Source organism: Odocoileus virginianus, chromosome 14 (genome assembly GCF_023699985.2).
Source record: "Odocoileus virginianus isolate 20LAN1187 ecotype Illinois chromosome 14, Ovbor_1.2, whole genome shotgun sequence".
NCBI classification, from domain to species: domain Eukaryota; kingdom Metazoa; phylum Chordata; class Mammalia; order Artiodactyla; family Cervidae; genus Odocoileus; species Odocoileus virginianus.
Window position 1 is genome coordinate 14524212 of NC_069687.1, and position 23326 is coordinate 14547537.

At 45.2% G+C, this 23326-nt stretch overlaps 1 protein-coding gene across 1 annotated transcript in view; it reads right to left on the minus strand.

Moving 5' to 3' along the window:
• RETREG1 (reticulophagy regulator 1) overlaps positions 1-23326 on the minus strand; it is a 158178-nt gene that overhangs the window by 112451 nt on the left and 22401 nt on the right. Inside the window, exon 2 of the mRNA XM_070476506.1 lies at positions 4592-4698. Coding sequence (XP_070332607.1) covers positions 4592-4698 — 107 coding nt within the window. The remainder of the gene's footprint in view (positions 1-4591; positions 4699-23326) is intronic.

Genomic DNA, 23326 nt, shown 5'->3' on the forward strand with positions numbered 1-23326 from the left:
TGTGGAAGATGACTGGTTCTTTAGTCAAGACAGAGAAGGTGGTCAAGGAGAAGCTGAAGGCTGCAGGAAGAGTTTCCCACACCACAGACACCTCCCCAGGGACCAGACTAAGGGGTTAATGCTGGAAGCAGGCAATGGGGCACAAAACAGCAAGACAGAAATCTGTCACAGCCAGAGGGCATTCACACTGGTGACTCAGAAACCAGAGACATGGGGCCCCCTGGGTTTCACAACGATTAAGTTCCAGGGCAGTGTGGCCACACTTTTGCTCATCTATTTCATATTAAGTGTCTGAGATGGTGTTAAAGATATAATGACGGGAGAGGAGGGATACAATTAAATTCTTAACAAGAGGATTTTGGCTAATATCTTTAGCCAGAAATGCTGTGGGAAGCAGGAAAGTTGGGGGAGCGGCGAGGAGACAGATGGCTTGGGGGTCCTTTCCTCACCACTCCTGCTGAGGGGCCAGGGTGTCTCATGAGAGCCCAGTGGCTCTGAATGATGCCAATTCCCATATCTGGGTCCAACTTGAAGCCAATTCTGTGCCTCCTGGAGACCAATTCATCACCACAGGGCCCTGGGCTGAGGGCCTGTAAGACCAGGCTCCTGCCAACCACACGGGGCTCAATGGGTCTTTGTCCTAAAAGACTGGCCCGGAGAGGATGAAGCAGGCCCCAGGGCTCCTTCAGCCACAGACAGGGAGCCCTGGGAACGCACGGGGATGAATCTTGTTTCTCCTTTTCTCCTCATGCAGCAGAAATGCTGAATTGAGAGCAATGTCCCCCAGTGAAAACTCAGACAGAAAGATTGGTCCATTCCAAATGCCGACCCTACAGGCAGAAGCGTGAGAGCTGGACTCGGTCAGAGAGGCACTCACAACAGGCCCTGGCTAGAGGAAGGCCCTCAATATGGACAGACTGATGAGTGACCAAGCCCATGATATTCAAGTCATGGGTCGGAAGCTGAACAGAGGGGCCCATGACTGATGTAGGCACTTCTTTTTTAATGCTTTTGTCTGACCTCTACACAACCCTGTGGTATAAGAAGGATTTTTCATCATAGGATAAAGAGGTTCCGATTATGTAGGAGGATGAATAACGGCCCCGAAAACTATCAGGCCTTAATCCCTGAATCCTGCAAAATGTTACTTTATGTGGAAAATGCTATGTGTGCACATTCAGTCATGCCTGACTCTTTGTGACCCTATGGACTATAGCCCACCAGGCTCCTCTGTCCCTGAGAATTCTCCAGGCAAGAATACTGGAGGGGGAGCCATTTCCTCCTCCAGGGGGTCTTCCCGACCCAGGGATCAAACCCCTGTCTCCTGGAGCTCCTGCATTGCAGGCAGAGTCTTTACCACTGTGCCACCTGGAAGCCCTCAGATATGGAAAATGGGATTAACGAAATGGGACAGTTTTGGGCCATGAGATGGGGACACCATCCCAGATTATCTGGGTGGGGCCCAAATGGAATCACCAGTGTTCCTGTAAGATGAGGAAGGCCGAGGAGGATTTGACACAGGCAGAGGAGGAGGTGTTAGGACCACACAGCAGAGACTGGAGGGATGTCCTACAAGCGAAGGACACCAGGAACCAGCAGAAGGTGGGTCAGATAAGGGCTCTTTCCCGAAAGCCTCTGGAGGGAGCATGGCCCTGCCCACACCTTGATTTGAGCCCAGTGACACTGATTTTGAACTGTAACTGAAGGTGTCAAATTTGTGGTAATTTGTCACTGCAGCCAGAGGAAGCCAATAGTCTATGAAGAGGCCTCTCCATTGCTAAGAAATGGTACCAACTAGCTCTAGGACGTTGGTGTTCTTCCCACCCTACCACCTTAATACTTCATAGGACTGAATCTTTGCATTGGAGAGCGTTCCTGCAATTCATGATATGAAAGTTCCACATGTGCAACAGCATCAAGCTGGTGAGTCAACACAGGGAACGGTCCTTGTAAGAGTGAGAAAAAGAACAGTCACAAAGTCTTTCCACTTCATCCTTGGCCTCCCCATTTGCCTGTTCCTTATAACTTGTGCCCGGCCTGGGACCAGATCTGTGCACCAGTGCAAACATTGAGATGCTCAGTTTGCTGTGTGAGTCCACTTGCCCTGTCGAGCTAGAATGACTGCGGGTAAAATAGGTAAGTGGTTATTTTCTTTCTTCTAAGAAAGAATATAATCTTTCTTCTAAGATTCCCTTGAGGGAGCTCCTGGAGGGTGAAGATGTTCCAAGCCTATTTGAGAGAAACAGGCTCTCCTCTATTAGTTATAACCTGGGCAGGAACACAGGTATCGCCATGGGTTGATCCCACCAACCTGAGTACAAAGCTCTGCAGCGTGAAGAAGCCCCAACTCTGTGCTGTGCTTAGTCGCTCAGTCATGTCTGACTCTTTGTGACCCCAATGGACTGCATCCTGCCAGGCTCCTCTGTCCATGGGGATTCTCCAGGCAAGAATACTGGAGTGGGTTGCCATGCTCTCTTCCAGGGGATCTTCCCAAGCCAAGGATCGAACCCAGGTCTTGCGCATTGCAGGTGGATTCTTTACCATCTGAGCCACCAGGGAAGCCCGAACTCTAGGTAGAATTAGTATTTCTAGGGTGAAAAGAGGGGCTTCCCCAAGGCTCAGCAGTAAAGAATCTACCTGCAATGCAGAAGACGTGGGTTCGATCCCTGAATCGGGAAGATCCCCTAGAAGAGCAAATGGCAACCCACTCCAGTAATCTTGCCTAGAAAATTCTATGCACAGACAGCCTGGCGGGCTACAGTCCAGGGGGTCACAAAGAGTTGAACACAACTGAGCACGCACGCATGTGTGAGGGTGAACAGAAAGTATCAGGTGCCCGGTTAGGGTCAGAAGGTAGACAGTTAGAAGCCTGTCCTCTGAAACAGAGAAGAGGGGGGTGAGGAACAGAAGGGCAGGGCAAGAAGGAAGAACATGTACAAGAATACAAACCAATCTACAGACTTGAGAAAAGCAGTGACTGGACAAAACCAAATCTGTTCATGTTCCCAGAACGGGACTGAAGGAATCGCCTCCAAACCTTGAAACCCGGCCATGTGAAACAATCTTCCTAAATAGTTTACACGTGAGTTAATTTAAGAACCATAAAGACTTAAATATAAACCGGATTTAAAGTGCACTATAGAACACTGCAGTGTACCATACACTGGCATCACCGACTCGATAGGCGCGAGTTTGAGCAAGCTCCGGGAGTTGGTGATGGACAGGGAAGCCTGGCGTGCTGCAGACCATGGCATCGCAGAGAGTCGAACATGACTGAGCGACTGGACTGGACTGACAGAACACTGTAGGGGCTTCCCTGGTGGCTGAGACAGTAAAGGATCTGCCAGCAGTGTGAGAAACGTGGCTTCAATCCCTGGGTTGGGAAGATGTCCTGGAGAAGGAAATGGCAACCCACTCCAGTATTCTCGCCTGGAGAATTCCCAGGGCCAGAGGAGCCTGGCTGGGCTACAGACCATGGGGTCACAGAGAGTCGGACACGATTGAGTGACTAAGTGCTAGCACTGGCACTGCAGAGCACTGTGATGGCGCCTCCTTGACACGTGGTGGTGCATCCCTGACCACTTACATCCCTGGTCCCAGGGTGCCAGCAGGGAGGCCCCACCAGCAGCCTCAGTGTCCCCAAAAGGGGCAGGACCGTGGACAGTTCTTATGTGCGTCCATGGTCCCGAGGATGCCAGCAGGGACGTCCCACCAGCAGCCTCAGTGTCCCCAAAAGGGGGCAGGACCCTGGACAGTTCTTATGTGCATCCACCCATAAGGACCCCAGCCAAATTATCCACTGGGGTTACATTCAGTGGAATCAACTGCGTCACTGTAACCCACTCTTGGCTACTTTTGATCAAATCAATCCTAGTCCACTTAATTTCATGGAGCCCAAGTATTCCAAGCAGGGATTTTTGCCTACTTACAAACACTTGCTCAAACCTTCGTAGAAAGAAGTCCCCCATCCCAAGTATGGAAACGCTTGACTCAGATGTATAGCATAGTTAAATCTTAAACAATTTTTTTTAAATAATTCAAATTTTCACTTGAAGTTTTTTTCTTGAATTTTTTAAAATTTGGTGTTTAAAGTGAATTTATTTTTTCAATTCATTAAAAAAAATGTATTTAACCACGAGTTAATTGTTATTAACGCCTGAACTCATTGCTTTTCTCCACTGAGACAGAGAAAAAGTTTACATCAACTAGTCCATTTTCCAATGGCCCAGTTTCATCATGTGGGATGTAATAAATATTTAACTGTCATCCTCACCGTAGCCTACTTGAATATCAAAATGCTATTCAGAATAACAGCACTCGGAGCCAACAGAGAAACCAGCACATTCAAACCTTTTGCCCAGCAGCAGTTATCACTAAGGACACATCAGTTCAATATATGATAAATACTAAATAAATTTAATAAATTTAAAAGTAACACTTAACAAACATTTAAACTAGAAAAGCCAGTGCCTATACTATCTGTTATTTTGTTCCTTTTCAAAGACCACTTGGTTAAAATATCTACACAAAGGTCAGACATTCAGGATCTAGAAAGTTAAATACCATAAAAATAAATTCAAAGTTTTCTTACCTCTTGTTCTAGACAAAATCATATCCTTTATTATCTGCATAATAACACGTGTAAGGATCATGACGGAAATCAGGTGATACACTCTCCATGGAGTCAATGCAAGGAACCTATCACAGCAAAAACAGACAAATCATTGTTTCAATTTGAGGATTTCACCTTTTTTTAAACAATTAGATTTACTTCTGCCACAGAAACAAAAAATAGATTCAATAAATGACTTCACTTGTCAAAAGCACCCACAACGTGACCATATGAAAGGTACTTGGGACGTCCCTGGTGGTCCAGTGGTTAAGAATCTACCTGCCAATGCAGGGGACACAGGTTCGATCTCTGGTCCAGGAAGATCCCACACGTCCAAGGGCCACTGAGCCTGTGCATCATAGCTACTGAGCTCACAATCTAGAGCCCATGAGGTGAGACTACTGAATCCCATGTACCTACAGCCCATGCTCCGCGACAAGAACAGCCACCACAATGAGAAGCCCGAGCACCGCGACTACAGAACAGCTGCCACTCGCCGCAACTAGAGAAAGCCTGTGCACCGCAACCAAGAGCCAGAGAAGCCAAAAATTTAAACAAGAAAGAAAGCCACTTAAAAGGCGTTAGACTCAGTGAAAGAAAAGCACCTGAGCCATCTGTACTTTTGTGCCAGGCTTTTCTGCTCTAACTTTCCATTTGGGCAGAGGATTTGCTATCTTGGGTATGGCCCAAATAGCACTCTGCACTCTGCTAGATGGAATAGAATTGACCCAGAGCATAATCATTTTAACAAAGGCAGAGCTGCAGGGCCTTCTCAGGCACAGTCAGTCAGTTCAGTTGCTCAGTCGTGTCCGACTTTCTGTGACCCCATGGGCTGCAGCACGCCAGGCTTTCCTGTCCATCACCAACTCTCGGAGTTTATTCAAACTCACGTCCATTGAGTCGGTGATGCCATCCAACTATCTCATCCTCTGCTGTCCCCATCTCTTCCTGTTTTCAATCTTTCCCAGCATCAGGGTCTTTTCAAATGAGTCAGTTCTTCGCATCAGGTGGCCAAAGTATTGGGAGTTTCAGCTTCAGCATCAGTCCTACCAATGAATGTTCAGGACTGATTTTCTTTAGGATGGACTGGTTGGATCTCCTTGCAGTTCAAGGGACTCTCAAGAGTCTTCTCCAACACCACAGTTCAAAACCATCAATTCTTTGGCACTTGGCTCTCTTTATAGTCCAACTCTTACATCCATACATGACTACTGGAAAAACCATAGCTTTGACTAGATGGACTTTCTTGGCCAAGTAATGTCTCCGCTTTTTAATATGCTGTCTAGGTTGGTCATAACTTTTCTTCCACGGAGCAAATATCTTTTAATTTCATTGCTGCAATCACCATCTGCAGTGATTTTGGAGCCCAAGAAAATAAAGTCTGTCACTTTCCCTTGTTTCCCCATCTATTTGCCATGAAGAGATGGGACTGGATGCCATGATCTTAGTTTTCTGAATGTTGAGTTTTAAGCCAACTTTTTCACTCTCCTCTTTCACTTTCAAGAGGGTCTTTCATTCCTCTTTGCTTTTTGCCATAAGGGTAATGTCATCTGCATATCTGAGGTTATTGATATTTCTCCCGGCAATCTTGATTCCAGCTTGTGCTTCTTCCAGCCCAGCATTTCTCATGATGTACTCTGCATATAAGTTAAATAAGCAAGATGACACTATACAACCTTAACGCACTCCTTTCCCAATTTGGAATCAGTCTGTTGTTCCATGTCCAGTTCTAACTGTTGCTTCCTGACCTGCATACAGATTTCTCAAGAGGCAGGACAGGTGGTCTGGTATTCCCATCTCTTTAAGAGCTTTCCACAGTTTGTTGTGATCCACACAAAGGCTTTGGCATAGTCAATAAAGCAGAACTAGATGTATTTCTGGAACTCTCTTGCTTTTTCAATGATGCAATGGATGTTGGCAATTTGATCTCTGGTTCCTCTGCCTTTTCTAAAAGCAGAATGAACATGTGGAAGTTCTCAGTTCATGTACCGTTGAAGTCTGACTTTAAGAATTTTGAGCATTACTTTACTAGTGTGTGAGATGAATGCAGTTGTGTGGTAGTTTGAGCACTCTTTGGGATTGCCTTTCTTTGGGACTGGAATGAAAACTGACCTTTTCCAGTCCTGTGGCCACTGCTGAGTTTTCTGTATTTGCTGGCATATTGAGTGCAGCACTTTTACAGCATCATCTTTTAGGATTTGAAATAGCTCAACTGGAATTCCATCACCTCCACTAGCTTTGTTCGTAGTGATGCTTCCTAAGGCCCACTTGACTTCACATTCCAGGATGTCTGGCTCTAGGTGAGTGATCACACCATCATGATTATCTGGGTCGTGAAGATCTTTTTTGTACAGTTCTTCTGTGTATTCTTGTCACTTTTTCTTAATATCTTCTGCTTCTTATAGGTCCATACCATTTCTGTCCTTTATCAAGCCCATCTTTGCATGAAATGTTCCCTTGATATCTCTAATTTTCTTGAAGAGATCTCTAGTCTTTTCCATTCTACTGTTTTCCTCTATTTCTTTGCACTGATCACTGAGGAAGGCTTTCTTATCTCTCCTTGCTATTCTTTGGAACTCTGCATTCAAATGGGTATATCTTTCCTTTTCTCCTTTGCCTTTCACTTCTCTTTTCACAGCTATTTGTAAGGCCTCCTCAGACAGCCATTTTGCCTTTTTTCATTTCTTTTTCTTGGGGATGGTCTTGATCCCTGCCTCCTGTACAATGTCATGAACCTCCGTCCATAGTTCTTCAGGCAGTCTGCCTATCAGATCTAATCCCTTGAATCTACTTGTCACTTCCACTGTATAATTGTAAGGGATTTTATTTAGGTAATACCTGAATGGTCTAGTGGTTTTCCCTGCTTCTTCAATTTAAGTCTGAATTTGGCAATAAGGAGTTCATGATCTGAGCCACAGTCAGCTCCCAGTCTTGTTTTTGCTGACTGTATAGAGCTTCTCCGTCTTTGGCTGCAAAGAATATAATCAATCTGATTTCAGTGTTGACCATCTGGTGATGTCTGTGTGTAGAGACTTCTCTTGTGTTGTTGGAAGAGGGTGTTTGCTATGACCAGTGCATTCTCTTGGCAGAACTCTCTCTGGGGTCCCCTGCATTGCCGGTGGATTCTTTACCAGCTGAGCTATCAGGGAAGCCTCTTCTCACAGAGAGTCGCTAAAGTAGATGCCCTTTACTTACTATCCTGTCTTAATTTCTGTTTTATACCATATTCATTTCTTTAACTCCTACCCCCCTTCCCATCAATCTCTTGAAAATAGCAGTTATTAGGAGCCCAGTTTGCCAGCCCTTTCTCTCTAATATCACTGCTCTTTTGTCTGTCGGCCCACTTCCTCTCCAGAAGAAAACAAAGAATTCTTTATGATGAACAGCACACAAACCCTACAGTACTTTTTTGGTTTGTTTGTTTTTGCTTGGTTTTATAAAGGAATAAAATGGCAAAGAAGTCCCAGGGAGCTCTGAGTCTTCATACAGAGGTTGAAGCCCATTTTACGTAAGTTACTTGGTTAAGCTGCTAATTAATACTTCTTTGCAATTCTGTGAACTGAAGCCTTCCAGGTTCCTCTGTCCATGGGATTCTCCAGGCAAGCATACTGGAGTGGGTTGCCATTTCCTTCTCCAGGGGATCTTCCCGACCCAGGGATTGAACCCAGGTCTCCCACACTGCAGGCAGATTCTTTACCATCTGAGCCACCAGGGAATCCTTTCACTTGGGGGCAATCATAACTCAGAAAAATTAACAGACATATCACTTAATCCTACTTGTAAAGCAGTGGAGGATGTATTAATATAAAGAAGCAAAGAATACATGAAAACTGCCTTCTAGGAACTTACTTCCTCATCAGAGAAATGAACACAGGTTATGCTAACAAAGTCCAAGGCAATGAGTCTTAATGCTATGGCAAAAAAACGGGCAAAGAGCAAAGAGAAGCAAAGGAGGAGAAATTATTAACTCCAAATCAGGGAAGATCTAGAAAAGTGGCACTGAACTTGGTCTGGGAGGATGGATGCAATTCAGAGGAAAATAGAAGCTAAGTTCCAATTAGTGGATATAACATGAGTAGAAGATTCAGATAAGAGTGGGGTGTGCCTGGGGCATGCAGGTGGTCTGGGGTAGCCCCGCCAGAAGCAGAAGGATAAAGAAAAGAGTTGGGAGACTGGAAGAGAGAAGAAATTGAGGTGCCAGGCTCGGGGCTGACTGTGGCAAGCCCTGAAGGATATATAGGGAGTTTGGTTTTAACACTACTGACAGTAGAGAAAAAGCCAAAGGTATAGATGAGGAAAATGAAATTGAGTGATTTAGGGAAATGCCTGAGCACAGCAGTGAAGATGAGGTAGATAGGGAGGAAACTGGCGTTCAGGACATCTATTAGAAGGTTATGCAATGTGCTTGATGAGAAGTGGCCAACATGAGATGCTGGTGAAGTTTTGAGTAAACCCTGTCCCAGAATGTGGGCAACCCAAATTCAAGGTCTGGTTCTAATGCTAATTGTCTGTGGTTACTAATTGTAACCACAATTGTAACCAGGTCACTGTGGGTGACCTGGGCCAGAGTGGGTAGAATAGGTCAGTGCTTCCTAAGTATAGTTCTGCAACTGTTAGCAGCCTGGCTGCCTGGAAAGCGTGTTAAAATACAGATTCCCAGACCCCAGGCTCCTCCTCCCAGATCCTCTGAAACAGGTGGTTTATTATACTAGTATTTACATTCAATAAATATCTATGGGGGCCTACACTGGGCCACTTCATGGCAAATAATTGAGGAGACAATGGAAACAGTGAAAGACTTTATTTTCTTGGGCTCCAAAACCACTGCAAATGGTGACCGCATACATGCTTGCTCCTTGAAAGACCGCATACAAGATGCTTGCTCCTTGAAAGAAAAACTATGACAAACCAGACAGTGTATTAAAAAGTAGAGACATTACTTTGCCAGCACGGGAGATGGTGAAGGACAGAGAAGCCTGGTGTGCTGCAGTCCATGGGGTCGCAAAGAGCTGGACATGACTGAGAAACTGAACACCACCACACGGAAGTGGCAATTCTCAAAATTTTTGATAATGATCCACTATCATTCATAAGAAATTCATTTATATCTACATACATACAGATGAAATCAGCTTCAAAAGTAATATTTGTCCATATAATGTGTGATGACTTCTGATACTTTCCTTCAATTCCACTATATTTTTATATGCTGATTGCGACTCACTAAAGTGACACACAAAGGAGTTGTAACTCAGTGTGACTCACATTGCATCAAAAGGAATCTGCAGATGTTAGATTACTATGTTTCATTAGAAAGGCCTTTGCTGCAGAGTCAGGTAGAGACCTAGGAGAGAAAGTTCCCTCAAGTTTAAAGATCTTTGGAGCTAGCCAGGAAGCCATTTAAAGATCTCTTAAAAAGCAAAGAAATGCAAAATGAACTGAAGCAATGCTGGTCATTACTTATTCTTTTAGTGGAAATTACAATCTTCCAGGAATACAAAAATTAGGGAATGACAGGACTTTGACCCATCGCCCTGGCTGCTAATAGCTCTCATTTAGAGGGCATTGCCATAGCAACTCCAAGAGCCTTGAGGATGCCCCTCATGTGCCCTGAGCCAGGGACTAGTTGGCATCTTGCCCAAGGGTCTCATTGGTCATTAAAGATCCTCAGCCAAATGAGAATGCAACCCAATCACTATTCAATACTCGGAGTGGAAATGCCAAAATTGTATGGGACTGCATGTGTCCCTGGTCGATCCGTGTCTTTGCAGGCAAGAATTAAGAATAGAAATGTCTAAGAAACAAAGTCCTAATATTAATAATTTGTACTTAGGAAAAACCTGCATATTTTTGGTATTTTAGTTATTTACATTGCTTATGAGGATTCATCTCATGGTTCCAATTAAAATATATAGCATAATTTAAGACTTCGGTTTCAAATTCAAACCACAGGAACACTTATGAATGTATTTTATGGGAACTGCCTAATATTTGGGAGATCTTGGGTGTCAGACTAAGTCATTTTTTAAAAACTTCTACTTTGGTAACTTTCAGACATATACAAAAAGAGAGACCAAAGTATAGTAAACCCAGCCTCAACAATTCTCCATTCATGGCCAATCTTGTTCCTTCTATATTCCTACACACTGAAGCTCTCTCCAAAATGTACACAGTTAAATTATTTGAAGCAAATACCAAACTTCACAAAATTTAATTTGCAAATGTCATTTGCAAATGTCATTTAACTTCAAAAACAAAAAAGAACTTTTTAACCTAACAACATCACTAACACATCTAATAATACTGCTTTATGTCCTTAATGCAAACATCTTTAGTGTCATCAGATGCCTGTCAGCATTCCCATTTGCCCAGTCATCTTTTGCACACATGTACACACACACAAACGAAAACACTGAAAGACTGAACCAGAATCTGAAAAAGTCAGACACTGAAATGGATAGATGTGAGTTTTAAGTTTCCTATAATTTGTAGGTTTCCTGTCTGCCCCTCATCTCTCTCTCTTATTTATTATTATTACTTTTATTGCTTAAAATTATCATGGAAGAAATAGACTCATTTTGTCCAGTGAAGCTTTCCAAAGTCTGAGAACCATTTCCTGTATCCTTGTGGTTTAGTGTAACATTTTCCTTTACCCCTTCTGCAGACTGTGAAAACTGGCAGTTGCATCTACAATCTTGACCAGATTTCAGCTCAGTTTCTTTTTCTATAGAGCTGCATGACAGGTGGACCTGTGTGCTCCCATCCGGAGGTACACAGTGACCGCTGTCTCCATTCTGTGACATTAGCAGCTGTTGGTGATGGCTGCCTGTGGCCAATAATTCCTCAGGGCTACTTCATTCTTGCTTCAGGTGTTAGCTGGGTCATGTCGATCCAGAGAAACTTCCCTTCATCAATGTCGGATGACCAGAAGAGATGGATTTCATGGGAAAGGCGGGATCAGCACTTGATTCCTTCTCTTTATTTACCAGCCTTCAAGAAAATGAGACCATTCCTTAGTGTTGTCTAATGCTAAGATTTAAGGTAAAGGTAGAGAAGTTGGTCTTCTTTTCCTTTTCAGTGTTTTTGAATGATATGCCACAGCCCCCGGAGCTTACCCCTACAGACCCTCAAGTAACCCATCTTGGCTGATGAGAGCTTAATCAGGTTGGTTCCTGAGTCCCTTTGGTATAAACTGTAGTAACCTTTGATAAAAAAGCCCTTTAAAGGGATGGGGAAAATATAAACTTTACAAATGCAGATTAACATGTGGAAAGGAGTATAATGAAACTTTTTAATGAAACCAATCTCAGATGATAAAGAATCTGCCTGCACTGCAGGAGACCTGGCTTCGATCCCTGGGTCTGGAAGATCCCCTGGAGAAGGGAATAGGAACCCACTCCAGTATTCTTGCCTGGAGAATCCCATGGACAGAGAATCTGGCGTGCTGCAGCCCATGGTATCACAAAGAGTTGGACATGACTGAGCCACTAACACACACAATCAGTCATCAAAGACTCTCTTGAAAATAACTGCTAAAATTTGATAGATTTATAAAAAAATAATGCTATGATAGCTAAAATTGAAAGCTCAAGAATAACAAGGGTTATAATCTGACTAAATCAATTTTTTTTTTTTTTAATAGTTGAACAGAGGGCTTCCCTTATGGTCTAGTGGTAAAGAATCTGCCTGCCTATGCAGGGGACATGGGTTCAATTCCTGGCCCGGGAAGATCCCACATGCCTCAGAGCAACCAAGCCCGTGTGCCAGAATACGGAGACCATTCGCCTAAAACCTGAGTTCCATTCAAGAGAAGCCACAGCAATGAGAAGCCCCAGCACCACAACAAAGAGTAGTCCCCACTCGCTGCACCTAGAGAAAGCCCTCCTGCAGCAATGAAAACCCGCTGCAGCCGAAAGTAAAATAAGTAACATCTTAAAAAAAAAAAATAGTTGAACAGACTTGTTTCAAACCAATCTTTTCTTTTATGAAAACTGTCTTATAGGACATCAAAAAAAAAAAAAAAAATCCCTGCCTGCCAGCCGTAAGTGATTCTGATTCTGGAGCTCCGTGGCACTACTCAGAGAAAGACTACACTTTTTCATCCAACCCATGATTCCCTCGGTAAGCATCACCCAGTCCTACCAAAATACATCTCAGATGGGGAAGCTCAGCATGCCTTCTGCACCCAGCTTCCTACAGTGTCCTTTTATTACTGGGCAAAGGGGAAATCCCATTTCATCCCATAACCAGTGACTGTCAGGCCCTGGGCTAGCAGCGGGGAGACACTGATGACTAAATCCCAGAGAAGCTGAGAAGCAGACAAGTAAACAGCTATGTTTAACCCAAGCACTTTCCACAAGACTGTGGAAACAGGAAAGAGGACCGATGACCACATAAGAAAGGCAGAGAGAGCTCTCAAGAGAGGGTGGCGTTGAAGCTGTTGACTCTCCCAGAGCAGTCGGGCTTTGCCAGGTAAAAAGGCACCAAAGGCATTCCAGGCCGGGAAACAGGGTAAGCAGGGAACAGCAATAGGCTTGGACAGAAGAGTGAGAAAGTGTCCTTAACGCTGGCCTCCCCTGAGCCTCCCAGAGGCTCAGGTTCTGCGTCCAGAACCACGTCGCAGTGAGTAGAACGGCTGATGTCTAGTGAGTGCAAGCATGGTTCTAGACATCATTTAACGTATTCAGTCATTTAACCCTTATAACCATGTACGTATTCATTTGTTTAATCCATTTGTTTAATAACAGTTGTTATTAAACAATTGTTTAATTGTTTAATAAACAATAAACAATCCATTTGTTTAATAAAAAATTCATTTGTTTAATAACAAACCCATGAGGAAGGTACTACAATTAGCCCCATTTTGCAGACGAACAAGGAGAGGATAAGAAATTTGCTCAAGGCCCCAAGATCAGGGGAGGTGGGACCAGGATTCAGACAGGATCTGGGAATCCAAACAGCTTGGCTCTAAGCCAGCTCTCTCACCACCTTGCAAAACACCTCCAAAACACAAGCTCCTCTTCTTCCTCCTCCTGTTACTACATGAAAACAGCTAGAAGGGCTGTCACTGAGTTTGGAGAGTATGTCTGCTCAGGGTGTGCTGGACTGACTCAAGAGATGCCAAGAGCACTCCTCAGTGACACCGGCCGCCACCCCCAAGGTTGCAGAAGGTGGGGGTGATGATCACGCCTTGTCAGGACGAACATCCCTGGTCCCGTCAGCTCTTCCCCAGGTGCCCCATCCTGCTCTGGCCGGGCTCCAGGTGTGCCTCTTTTCAGACCAAATGCTCCTACTGGGCATCTTTAGGGGAGCCAGGAAGGGCCTTGAATCCCTTTGTTCTGGATTCCATAGCTCTACTTACACAGTTTTTTTAAAAAATTAATAGGCTATATTTTTAGAGCAGTCTTAGGTTTACAGAAAAACTGAGTAGACTGCTCAGAGACTTCCCATATCCCTCCTCCCCCTTCCTCCCATCCCACCTGCAGCGTCTCCTGATATTAACATCTTGCTTCAGTGTGATACATGCGATACGACTGATGAACCAATACTGGTATGTTATTAACCAAATCCCTAGATCACAGGAGAGCTCACTGTGTCACACATTCTGTGGGTTCTGACAGATGCAGAATGTCACGTATCCATCATGATAGTGTCACCCAGAGTATTCTCACTGCCCTAAAAACCCTTGAGCTCCGCACGGTCTTACCCCCTTCTCCCCCCATAAACCCTGGTGACCACTGGTGGCTTTACTGTACCTATGAGATTGCCTTTTTCCAGAATGTCATACAGTTCTAATCACACAGCAGGTAACTTTTTCAGACTGGCTCTTTTCACTTAGCACTTATTTAAGTTCCTCTGTTTTTCATGGTCATAACTTGCTTCTTTTTATTACTGAGTAACATCTCACTTATGCCGCACCACCATCTACCCATGTACCACTGTTCGTCCTCCTGAAGGACATCCTGGATGCTTCCAATTCGGGGCAATTACAAATAAAACTTCTCTGGAAACCTGTGTGCAGGATTTTTTGTACTCATAAGTTTTCAACTCATTAACTCACTTGGACACAGCCTTTTTTTAATAGCTCTATCAGCATGCTTTTTAATTTATAGGCAGCTAAAACCGTCACGGATTTTATTTTTCTGCTGCAACTTTTGAATCTCAGTATGTCCTATTACGTTGGTGCCTGTGTGACAGCTTATCAATCAAACCTACAGCCCTTACTGGTGGCATCAATCACCTTTGTTTTCTTACCCAGCACCACAACACCCACACATCTGATGTCTGTGTCATCTGTCCTCATCCTCATCAAAGACGGATCAGGACTAGAGCCTGGTGATTCCCATGGAGACCTAGTTTATTATATTTAATCAGCACTTTATGAATATGACAGAGCATCCAGCTTGCCATTACCTTCTGCCCATGTTACTCCATCCTGTCCATAAAGATATAATGAGAGACTTTTCTTTAATACCTTGTTGAAACCTGCTGCATTCCTCAGGTCTGAGTGTCTCTAAGTGCTGATCTGCTTGGCTGATGCTGAGGATTATACTGTGAGGTTTGGGACCATTCTCAGTAGAACTAAACACCATTAGGACCTGCCAGTGTATATCACATGGCACAGCCTGACCCAAGTCCAAGACCCAAGTGACCTTGCCGATCCGCCCATTCACAGAATTCACAGACACACACAGTGACCCCCTCACCCACGGGGGTAGTTTTGAAGCAGAAATGGCCACACTCAGGTGGCCAGAGGATTCCTGAATGTGGCAGAACAATGATTCAGAGACGGGTTGCAGTCACAATGCAGGGTGCCCATGAGGCCCTAGGAAGCAGAGTGAAAAAGCACAGACTTTTAAGGGGAAGAGGCTGTGGACAGTTGTCTCACACGCTGGGACCTACGTGGCTTTCCGAGTCCAGTGCAAGGTGAACATGCAGGCGCTGGTGGTGGAGAAATCAACCTCCCCTTCCCACCAGGCCGCAGACCCCACCCACAACAAAGGGGGGCTCCCCAAGACACCGCAGCCCCTCCTCCAGGGCGGTTCGGGACCTGGATCCAGGGCAGGGGTGAGGCCCCTGCCAACTGGTCACTCGGAGTGCCAAGGCACTCGGAGCTGGGGCAAAGGTGGTGGTCTATGTCTCACACCTGTGCCCCAGTGAGCGGCGGGGGTCACAGTGGAACACAGGCCTCCTCTTGCTGATGCAGCCCGGCCACCACCCTGGGGCAGCCAGCCTGGGTGGGGTGGGGAGACAGAGGCTGGCAGGGCCAGCAACCAGGGGCCAGAGGGGGTAACCATACCCCACCGTGGTGAGGAGACCCCATGCGTGAGCTGAGGCCCCCTGCTCCCCTTGCTTCACTGTCCTGTTGCACTTCACTGACGAAACACCAATTCCATGACAGAAGGGCTAAGAATTACAAGACTGCAGCCTCAGAGCATCAGCCCCCAAGTGCAGGGCCTTCTGAGTGCCAGGCTCCACGTGTCGGCACAGGTCACACGCCCTTTCAGACAGCCCCGGAAAGGCTTTTTTCTCTCACTTTAAAATCATTATTAGTTCCATAAAAAGGTCATAGACACTTGTCTTTCTCCAAATTGGCTGAGGGATCGTGAGTGCATCAACAGATGCTTCCTAGAAGTGAGAACAGTAAGAAGCTCTACCAACCCCTGAGTCTCCGGCTCTGGTAAACATTGTTCTGCACGTGAGCTTTTCATAACCGATTAAAGTCAAATACCATTTTAAATTAAAACATCATTTCTGTTTACTAAGACAGTCACATGCGCATTTAAAATAAAAAAAAAATTTTGTTTTGTGCAGCGGCATAGCGGATGAACAGGGGCATAGTTTTAGGCGACAGTGACCGAAGGGACCCAGCCATACACAGACATGCATCCATCCGCCCCCAAACTCCCCTCCCACCCAGGCCGCCGCACACCGTTGAGCAGAGTGTCATGTGCTCCACCGTAGGTCCTTGTCGGCTTTCCATTCTAAACATAGCAGTATGTACTACATCTACTTCTTTCATCTGACAATGGATAATCCAGACTCAGAAAACCAAGACAGGTGCACATTACACATGACAAACTACAATATGCATACCATGGTAGGTAAGGCTTCCCAGGTGGTGCGAGTGGCAAAGAACCCACTTGCCAATGCAAGAGAGTAAGAGACGCAGGTTCAATCCCTGGGTTGGGAAGACCCCCTGGAGGAGGGCATGGCAACCCGCTCCAGGATTCTTGCCTGGAGAATCCTACAGACAGAGGAGCCTGGGGGGCTATAGTCCACAGGTGTGCAAGAGTTGGACTGAAGCACGCATACATCATGGTAGGTAAATACTACATACGACAATCATTTGTTATATATATTAAATTATGTATGTTTATACATATAAAATCATATGTATATATGAGTACCCATCTGTCTTATAAAGACACACTGTTTGGTTTAACTGTTATTGGAAAGGTCAAGTTCTGCAACTCACTGTGTGTACTTTCTTTTAGCAAGTTGTATCCAGTTTCTACATTTCAGTGCAATGATTGCTTTTAAAAAACACTGCGTGACCAGGCTGACTCATGTCTAGCTTGTGATAATTACAGTCTACGGATGATTTCCAGCCACACTTGTATAGCATCATTTCTGATTCATTTTTATACTGGAATAAATATATTTGTCTATTTGCTTTTTTCTTCCTGTCTTTTCTCTGTTCTACACTTTCTTCTCCGGTTCAGGTACATCAATTTGCATTTCAATCTAGTTTTCAAGTCACCAATGGCCACAGTCCACTTGGTATTGTTGCGATGGTTTATAACACTAGTCTCTGCTCTGCTAAGAAATAAGACTCAACCTGTATGCTCAGAGACAAGGGAGGGTATAAGGAAAACAGACTCACAGAAAATCTACATGACTGTGACTACATGACTCTTTTAATGGTGAAAAAAAAAATAGAAGGACCAGGGAACTCCCAAACGATGTCCATTCTGAAAAGCACTGTGATTTTAAGTAGAAAATTTTCCTATCAAATTATGGGCTTTGACTAATATAGAATCAGTCTGAAATAACTGCCTATAAGCCATAGATAGGGGGATCTTCCTTTGAAGTGCAGTTGGTAAAGACTCTGCCTATAAGGCAGGAGACCCAGGTTCGATTCCTGGGTTGGGAAGGTCCCCTGGAGGAGGAAATGGCAACCCACTCCAGTATTCTTGCCTGGAGAATCCCACGGCCAGAGGAGCCTGGCAGGCTCCATGGGGTCACAAGAGTTGGACACGACTTAGTGACTAAACCAGCACCAAGCCATGGACAGGAGAGCTGAACACCCCTCCACGAAGATGCTTAAAAAGGGAGATAACATGGTGGGAACTGCATTACACTCCAGTCTCCCATCATCTCAGCGCTCTGTGCACAAGCCATTCAGGACCAGAGCCTCTCCGTGTCCCCGCGCTGGTTTCAGGCATTCCGAAGGTGCGTGGGGCTCCAGGGTGCTAGCTCCAACTCAGGACTGGGGGGAGGCCGAGCACTGGGCCAGGCTGGCCAGAGCCCCAGGAGGGGCTGTGTGGACAATGTGCATGATGAAAAGGAGGTGGAAGGACCACAGCGACCTTCCGGGAACCTCCCCTCAGTGGCCAACTACAGTCTCTAAACCTTTTTTTGGGGGGGGGCGGATTAGTTGTGTTTCCATTTGACAAGGAAACACTAACTGAATCTTCCATTACTTCATGATGAGTTTTGCAAAGCCAAATTAAATGGCTTGACAGGATACATTTCTTAAGAAGCAAAAAAATAATTCACAAAAGGAAACAACAATTTCTTTGTTAATGGATGAAAAGGACAATATTTAGCTCAACCCATGTATAAAAACCTAACCCTCCTTTCTGGGTAAAGTATAACTCACTTTTTACAATGAAACGAAGGCTGTTGACAGCTAAAAAACACATTTTTTTTTCCTGTCTCCAGAGGAAAAAAGACAAAAGCATTGAAGCTCTCCAAGTTCTCATGCAGGAATTCTACTATAGTGTTGACTTTGTAGCTCTTTCAAAACAGAGATCTAAAAAGGAGGTTTAGTTTTTCTTTACTGAAATATACAGAACCATAGGCTCTGCCTAGATAGAGCTTTATCAAACATTACATTAACACTACATGGCTCTAATCATAAAAGAAGGGCCTCGTATGATTTATCAAACATTATTCAAACTCCAGATCACATTTTTCTGGGAAAAAATTCTAACATCTTGTCAAGAGTTAGGCGTACTAGCAGCAGTCCTCCTTAATATCACAAAATTCTGAATCTTCACTGAAGTTGGCTTTAAATTTTTCCTGGTCTTTTACCCAGCAAAAATACTGAAGATGCCATGTGAAATTATATGCCACCAACGGGGAAAACATAGGAGACATGGGTTCAATCCACTCCAGTATTCTTGCCTACAAAATCCAATGGACAGAGGATCCTGGCGAGCTACAGTCCAAAGGATCGCAAAGAGTCAGACACGACTGAGCGCACACACCACAAAGGGGAAAAAAAATCTGCCAAATACACTATAACCCTCTGAATTGTAAAATGCATCCCAAATTCAAATCTGTTTAAACATGAAGATATGCCAAGGGGAGGAGGGATGTATTTACTAGAAATCAGCTACATACACATTTTAAATAATTGAGAAAGGAGAGGATAATCATGCAATCCAGTGAGATAAAGTAATGACTCAAGAAATTGCAAATCAGAGACTAAAACTCTGAAGTGTTAGTCTCCAGAGAAGTGCTCCCCCCCCCCCCCCGAAAGAAGTACTTTAGTTACAATGACCAAAAAAGTAAATCAGAAGCAAGAGAGGTGAGACGTATGAAGAAAAATAGAGGTGAGCCTCTTGACCCGGGGAGATGAGACATTTTGGAAGCCACCCATAGGCAGGGAAGCATCAGAATGAGGCAATCAGGAACGGTCCACTGCAGTCAGTGGAGGAGGGAGTCAGGCTGGCTCCAGTAGAAACCAGTGGTGATAATCCAGTGAATTCAGAGAATGTGCCCAGCTCAGCAACTCGCGGTGTACAAACCACAAGACCGTGGGCAGGAACAGCGGGGCGTCTGTGTTCTTGAGCCCAGGGAGCGGGAGAAGCCAAGGGCATAGCTGGAGAGGAACCAGGTCCAACTGAGGTCAAGGCAAGGCGAAATCAGGCCTGCCCTACCCCAGCTCTGCAAAGCAATCAGGAGAGAAGCCATGGGCAAATCAAGTCAGGAGCAACGGGCGAGCAGTGGGCTTTCTAGCACTGCCACCTGGGGTACAGTATCTGCCCATCCACCATGCCCCCACCTGGCCCAGTGGTGGTCTCCACAGCTCAGGAGAAGCTGACTTCCAAGTAGGGTGAGTGAGTCAACTTCTACAGCCCATTCCAGCTGAGTTACCAGTCAGTTAAAGACTAACTCTAAGATTCCATCACAGAAAGGAGCTAGAAGAAAAAAGAGATGCTATCAAAGCCTGCATTGCAACGGAGCATGACCGAGGGAAGGCAGGGGGAAGGGGAGTTTGGGGCGGGGGGTGGGGGGTGGATGGTGAAGACCAGAAAAGGGACAGTGAGACCCAGAAGCACAGAGGAGGGAAAAAAATAAATACAAGGTCAGGAATCTGTTTTCATGGCATCACTGTTGGTTTTATTGTTTAGTCGCTAAGTCGTGTCCGACTGTTTTGCAACTCCACGGACTGTATCGCCCACCCCCTCACCACCAGCTCCTCTGTCCAGGGAATTTTCCGGGCATGACTACTGGAGTGCATTGCCATTTTCTTCTCCAGGGGATCTTCCAGACCTAGAGATGGAACTTGCATCTTCTGTATCAGCAGGTGGATTCTTTATCAGTGAGCCACCTCGGTTTACATAGGCTTTTATGACAATAGCAAGGAGATATATGGTGTGCCTGCCCAGTGGCAACTGCAAAGTTTGAATTTCAACCCCAAATCACATGGCAGGTAAGAAACACCTCCATCTCTTCTCTACGCCTCAGTATTTTCATCTGCAAAGTGGACACTGGCTAGATAAGTCCTTCCCCAAACTGACTGACCATCAGAATCACTCAGAACACTTTTTCCAAATAAAGATTCCTGGGCTCCACACTGGACCTGGGAGAGCAGATTCCTTGGGGTGGGACACAGGAGCGTCCATGTTAACAGCCAGATTTGCAAACAATGAACTGAAGTGATTCCCCTGGGCATTTCCCATCCAAACATCCTCTGAGTTCATGAACCTAATACTTTACGGCTGATCCAAATCCAAGCTGAACTTGGGGCCTCTTCCTTCACAAATAATGCAAACACTGGGTGCAATACACAGTGGCAGGGGTGGAAGAGGCTTCTAAGAAGACTAGCTCTTGGGAAGGGAAAAGAGGGGCCAGATACACAGTAAGGAATTCAATGAACCTTTGCGGGTGAGCCCGAGAAAGAAAGAAGCTGAGATGTCATGAGTACTTCAGTTCAGTTGCTCAGTCATGTCCGACTCTTTGCGACCCCATGAACCGCAGCATGCCAGGCCTCATTGTCCATCACCAACTCAAAAGAGTCCACCCAAACCCATGTCCATCGAGTCGGTGATGCCATCCAACCATCTCATCCTCTGTCGTCCCCTTCTCCTCCTGCCCTCAATCTTTCCCAGCATCAGGGTCTTTTCCAATGAGTCAGCTCTTCGCATGAGGTGGCCAAAGTATTGGAGTTTCAGCTTCAGCATCAGTCCTTCCACTGAACACCCAGGATTGATCTCCTTTAGGATGGACTGGTTGGATCTCCTTGCAGTCCAAGGGATTCTCAAGAGTCTTCTCCAACACCACAGTTCAAAAGCATCAATTCTTCTGAGCTCAGTTTTCTTTATAGTCTAACTCTCACATCCATACATGACCACTGGAAAAACCATAGCCTTGACTAGATGGACCTTTATGGGCAAAGTAACATCTCTGCTTTTTAATATGCAGTCTAGGTTGGTCATAACTTTCCTTCCAAGGAGTAAGTGTCTTTTAATTTCATTGCTGCAATCACCATCTGCAGTAATTTTATAGCCCAGAAAAATAAAGTCAGCCACTGTTCCCCCATCTATTTGCCATGAAGTGATGGTTCTGGATGCCATGATCTTAGTTTTCTGAATGTTGAGCTTTAAGCCAACTTTTTCACTCTCGTCTTTCACTTTCATCAAGAGGCTCTTTAGTTCTTCACTTTCTGCATGAGGGTGGTGTCATCTGCATGTCTACACACAAGGACTGACCACGTGCTAAATATTCTCACATCTTCATCTCATGTTATTGTGTTAGTTTCAGGTGTACAGCAAAGTGATTCAGTTATATATTTTTTGAGATTATTTTCCATCACATGTTATTGCAAGATACTGAATACAGTTCCCTGTGTTATACACAGGGAATATAGTTCTGTGTGTAGATACTGAATATAGTTCCCTGTGTTAAATTCTTGTTGCTTATCTCTCTGTGTGGGCTTCCCAGGTGGCGCAAGTGGTAAAGAATCTGTCTGCCAATGCAGGAGATATAAGAGACACAGGTTAGATTGCGGGGTCAGGAAGATCCACTGAAGGAGGGCACAGCAATCTACTCCAACTTCTTGCCTGGAGAATTCCATGGATAGAGAAACCTGGCGGGTGACAGGCCATAGCGTCACACAGAGTTGGACGTGACTGAAGCGACTTAGCACACACAGACACAAACACCTCTCTCTTGTGTATAGCAGCTTGTATCTGTTAATCCCATACTCGCAGTTTATCCCTCCCTCCCACTTCCTTTTCCCTTTGATAACCGTAAGTTTTTCTACATCTTCATCTCATTTAATGCTCCTGCACAACCTGGGAAGCTAGATATTTGGAAATCATACAGTTATAAATAGACTAGGTTTGAGCAATTTGTTGAAAAACATGTTTGAATCTTCTTGATTCCAAGTCCACTGTTCCATTTACATACCATCTACAGAGTCCCTTGGCACCACATTTTAACCAACCAACCTAAAGCACCAGAATGTTCTAGATAGCAGGGGAGTGGTTATTTTGCTTGGATTCTTTTTTTTTTTTAAATTGGGGCCATGGTGAGGCATGCGGGGTCTTCATTCCCCAACCAGGAATCAAGCCCACACCTCCTGTGGTGGAAGTGAGGAATCTTAACCACTGGACCACCAGGGAAGTCCCTACATAGCAGGGTTGAAAAAGCAACTGTCGCATGGGCTCCTGTCATCCTCATTCCTTCCCAGACCCTGTTCCAATGCACCCTGTCCAGGGCCCCACAAGGGTCAGACACTCAGCAGTTCTGACAGCATGGTCCCAGCTGTTGATCAGTTTATTCCTCCAGCCTCTTCACTCTGAAAACCCAAAGATGCAAGGAACTGGACACCTTAGTCCCGGTGTTTCCATGTGGCCCCTGCCCCACCTGGTCTTGTCCTGTTGCTCAGCCTGGTTCTCCAGCACTTCCCTACCCTAGTCCTTCTCTTCTTCCTCATGGGAAGCCCGGCCAGGACTCTGCCTCCCCAGATCCAGCCAACCCCTATCCAGGTGATCAAATCTTAATCACACCCTAGTAACACACTGTCCAGGACCATAGTCTCACCCCAGTGGGCCTCCTGGAATGACCGTCCCCTGAATCAAGATCCTAGGCTCAGCAACAAGATTCACACAGCCCAGACCCTCGCCTCATCAGTCTGAGAACGTTCCAGGACTAGGACTGAGGCTTTTACAGCCCTTGGGCCAAGTGTCTGGACTG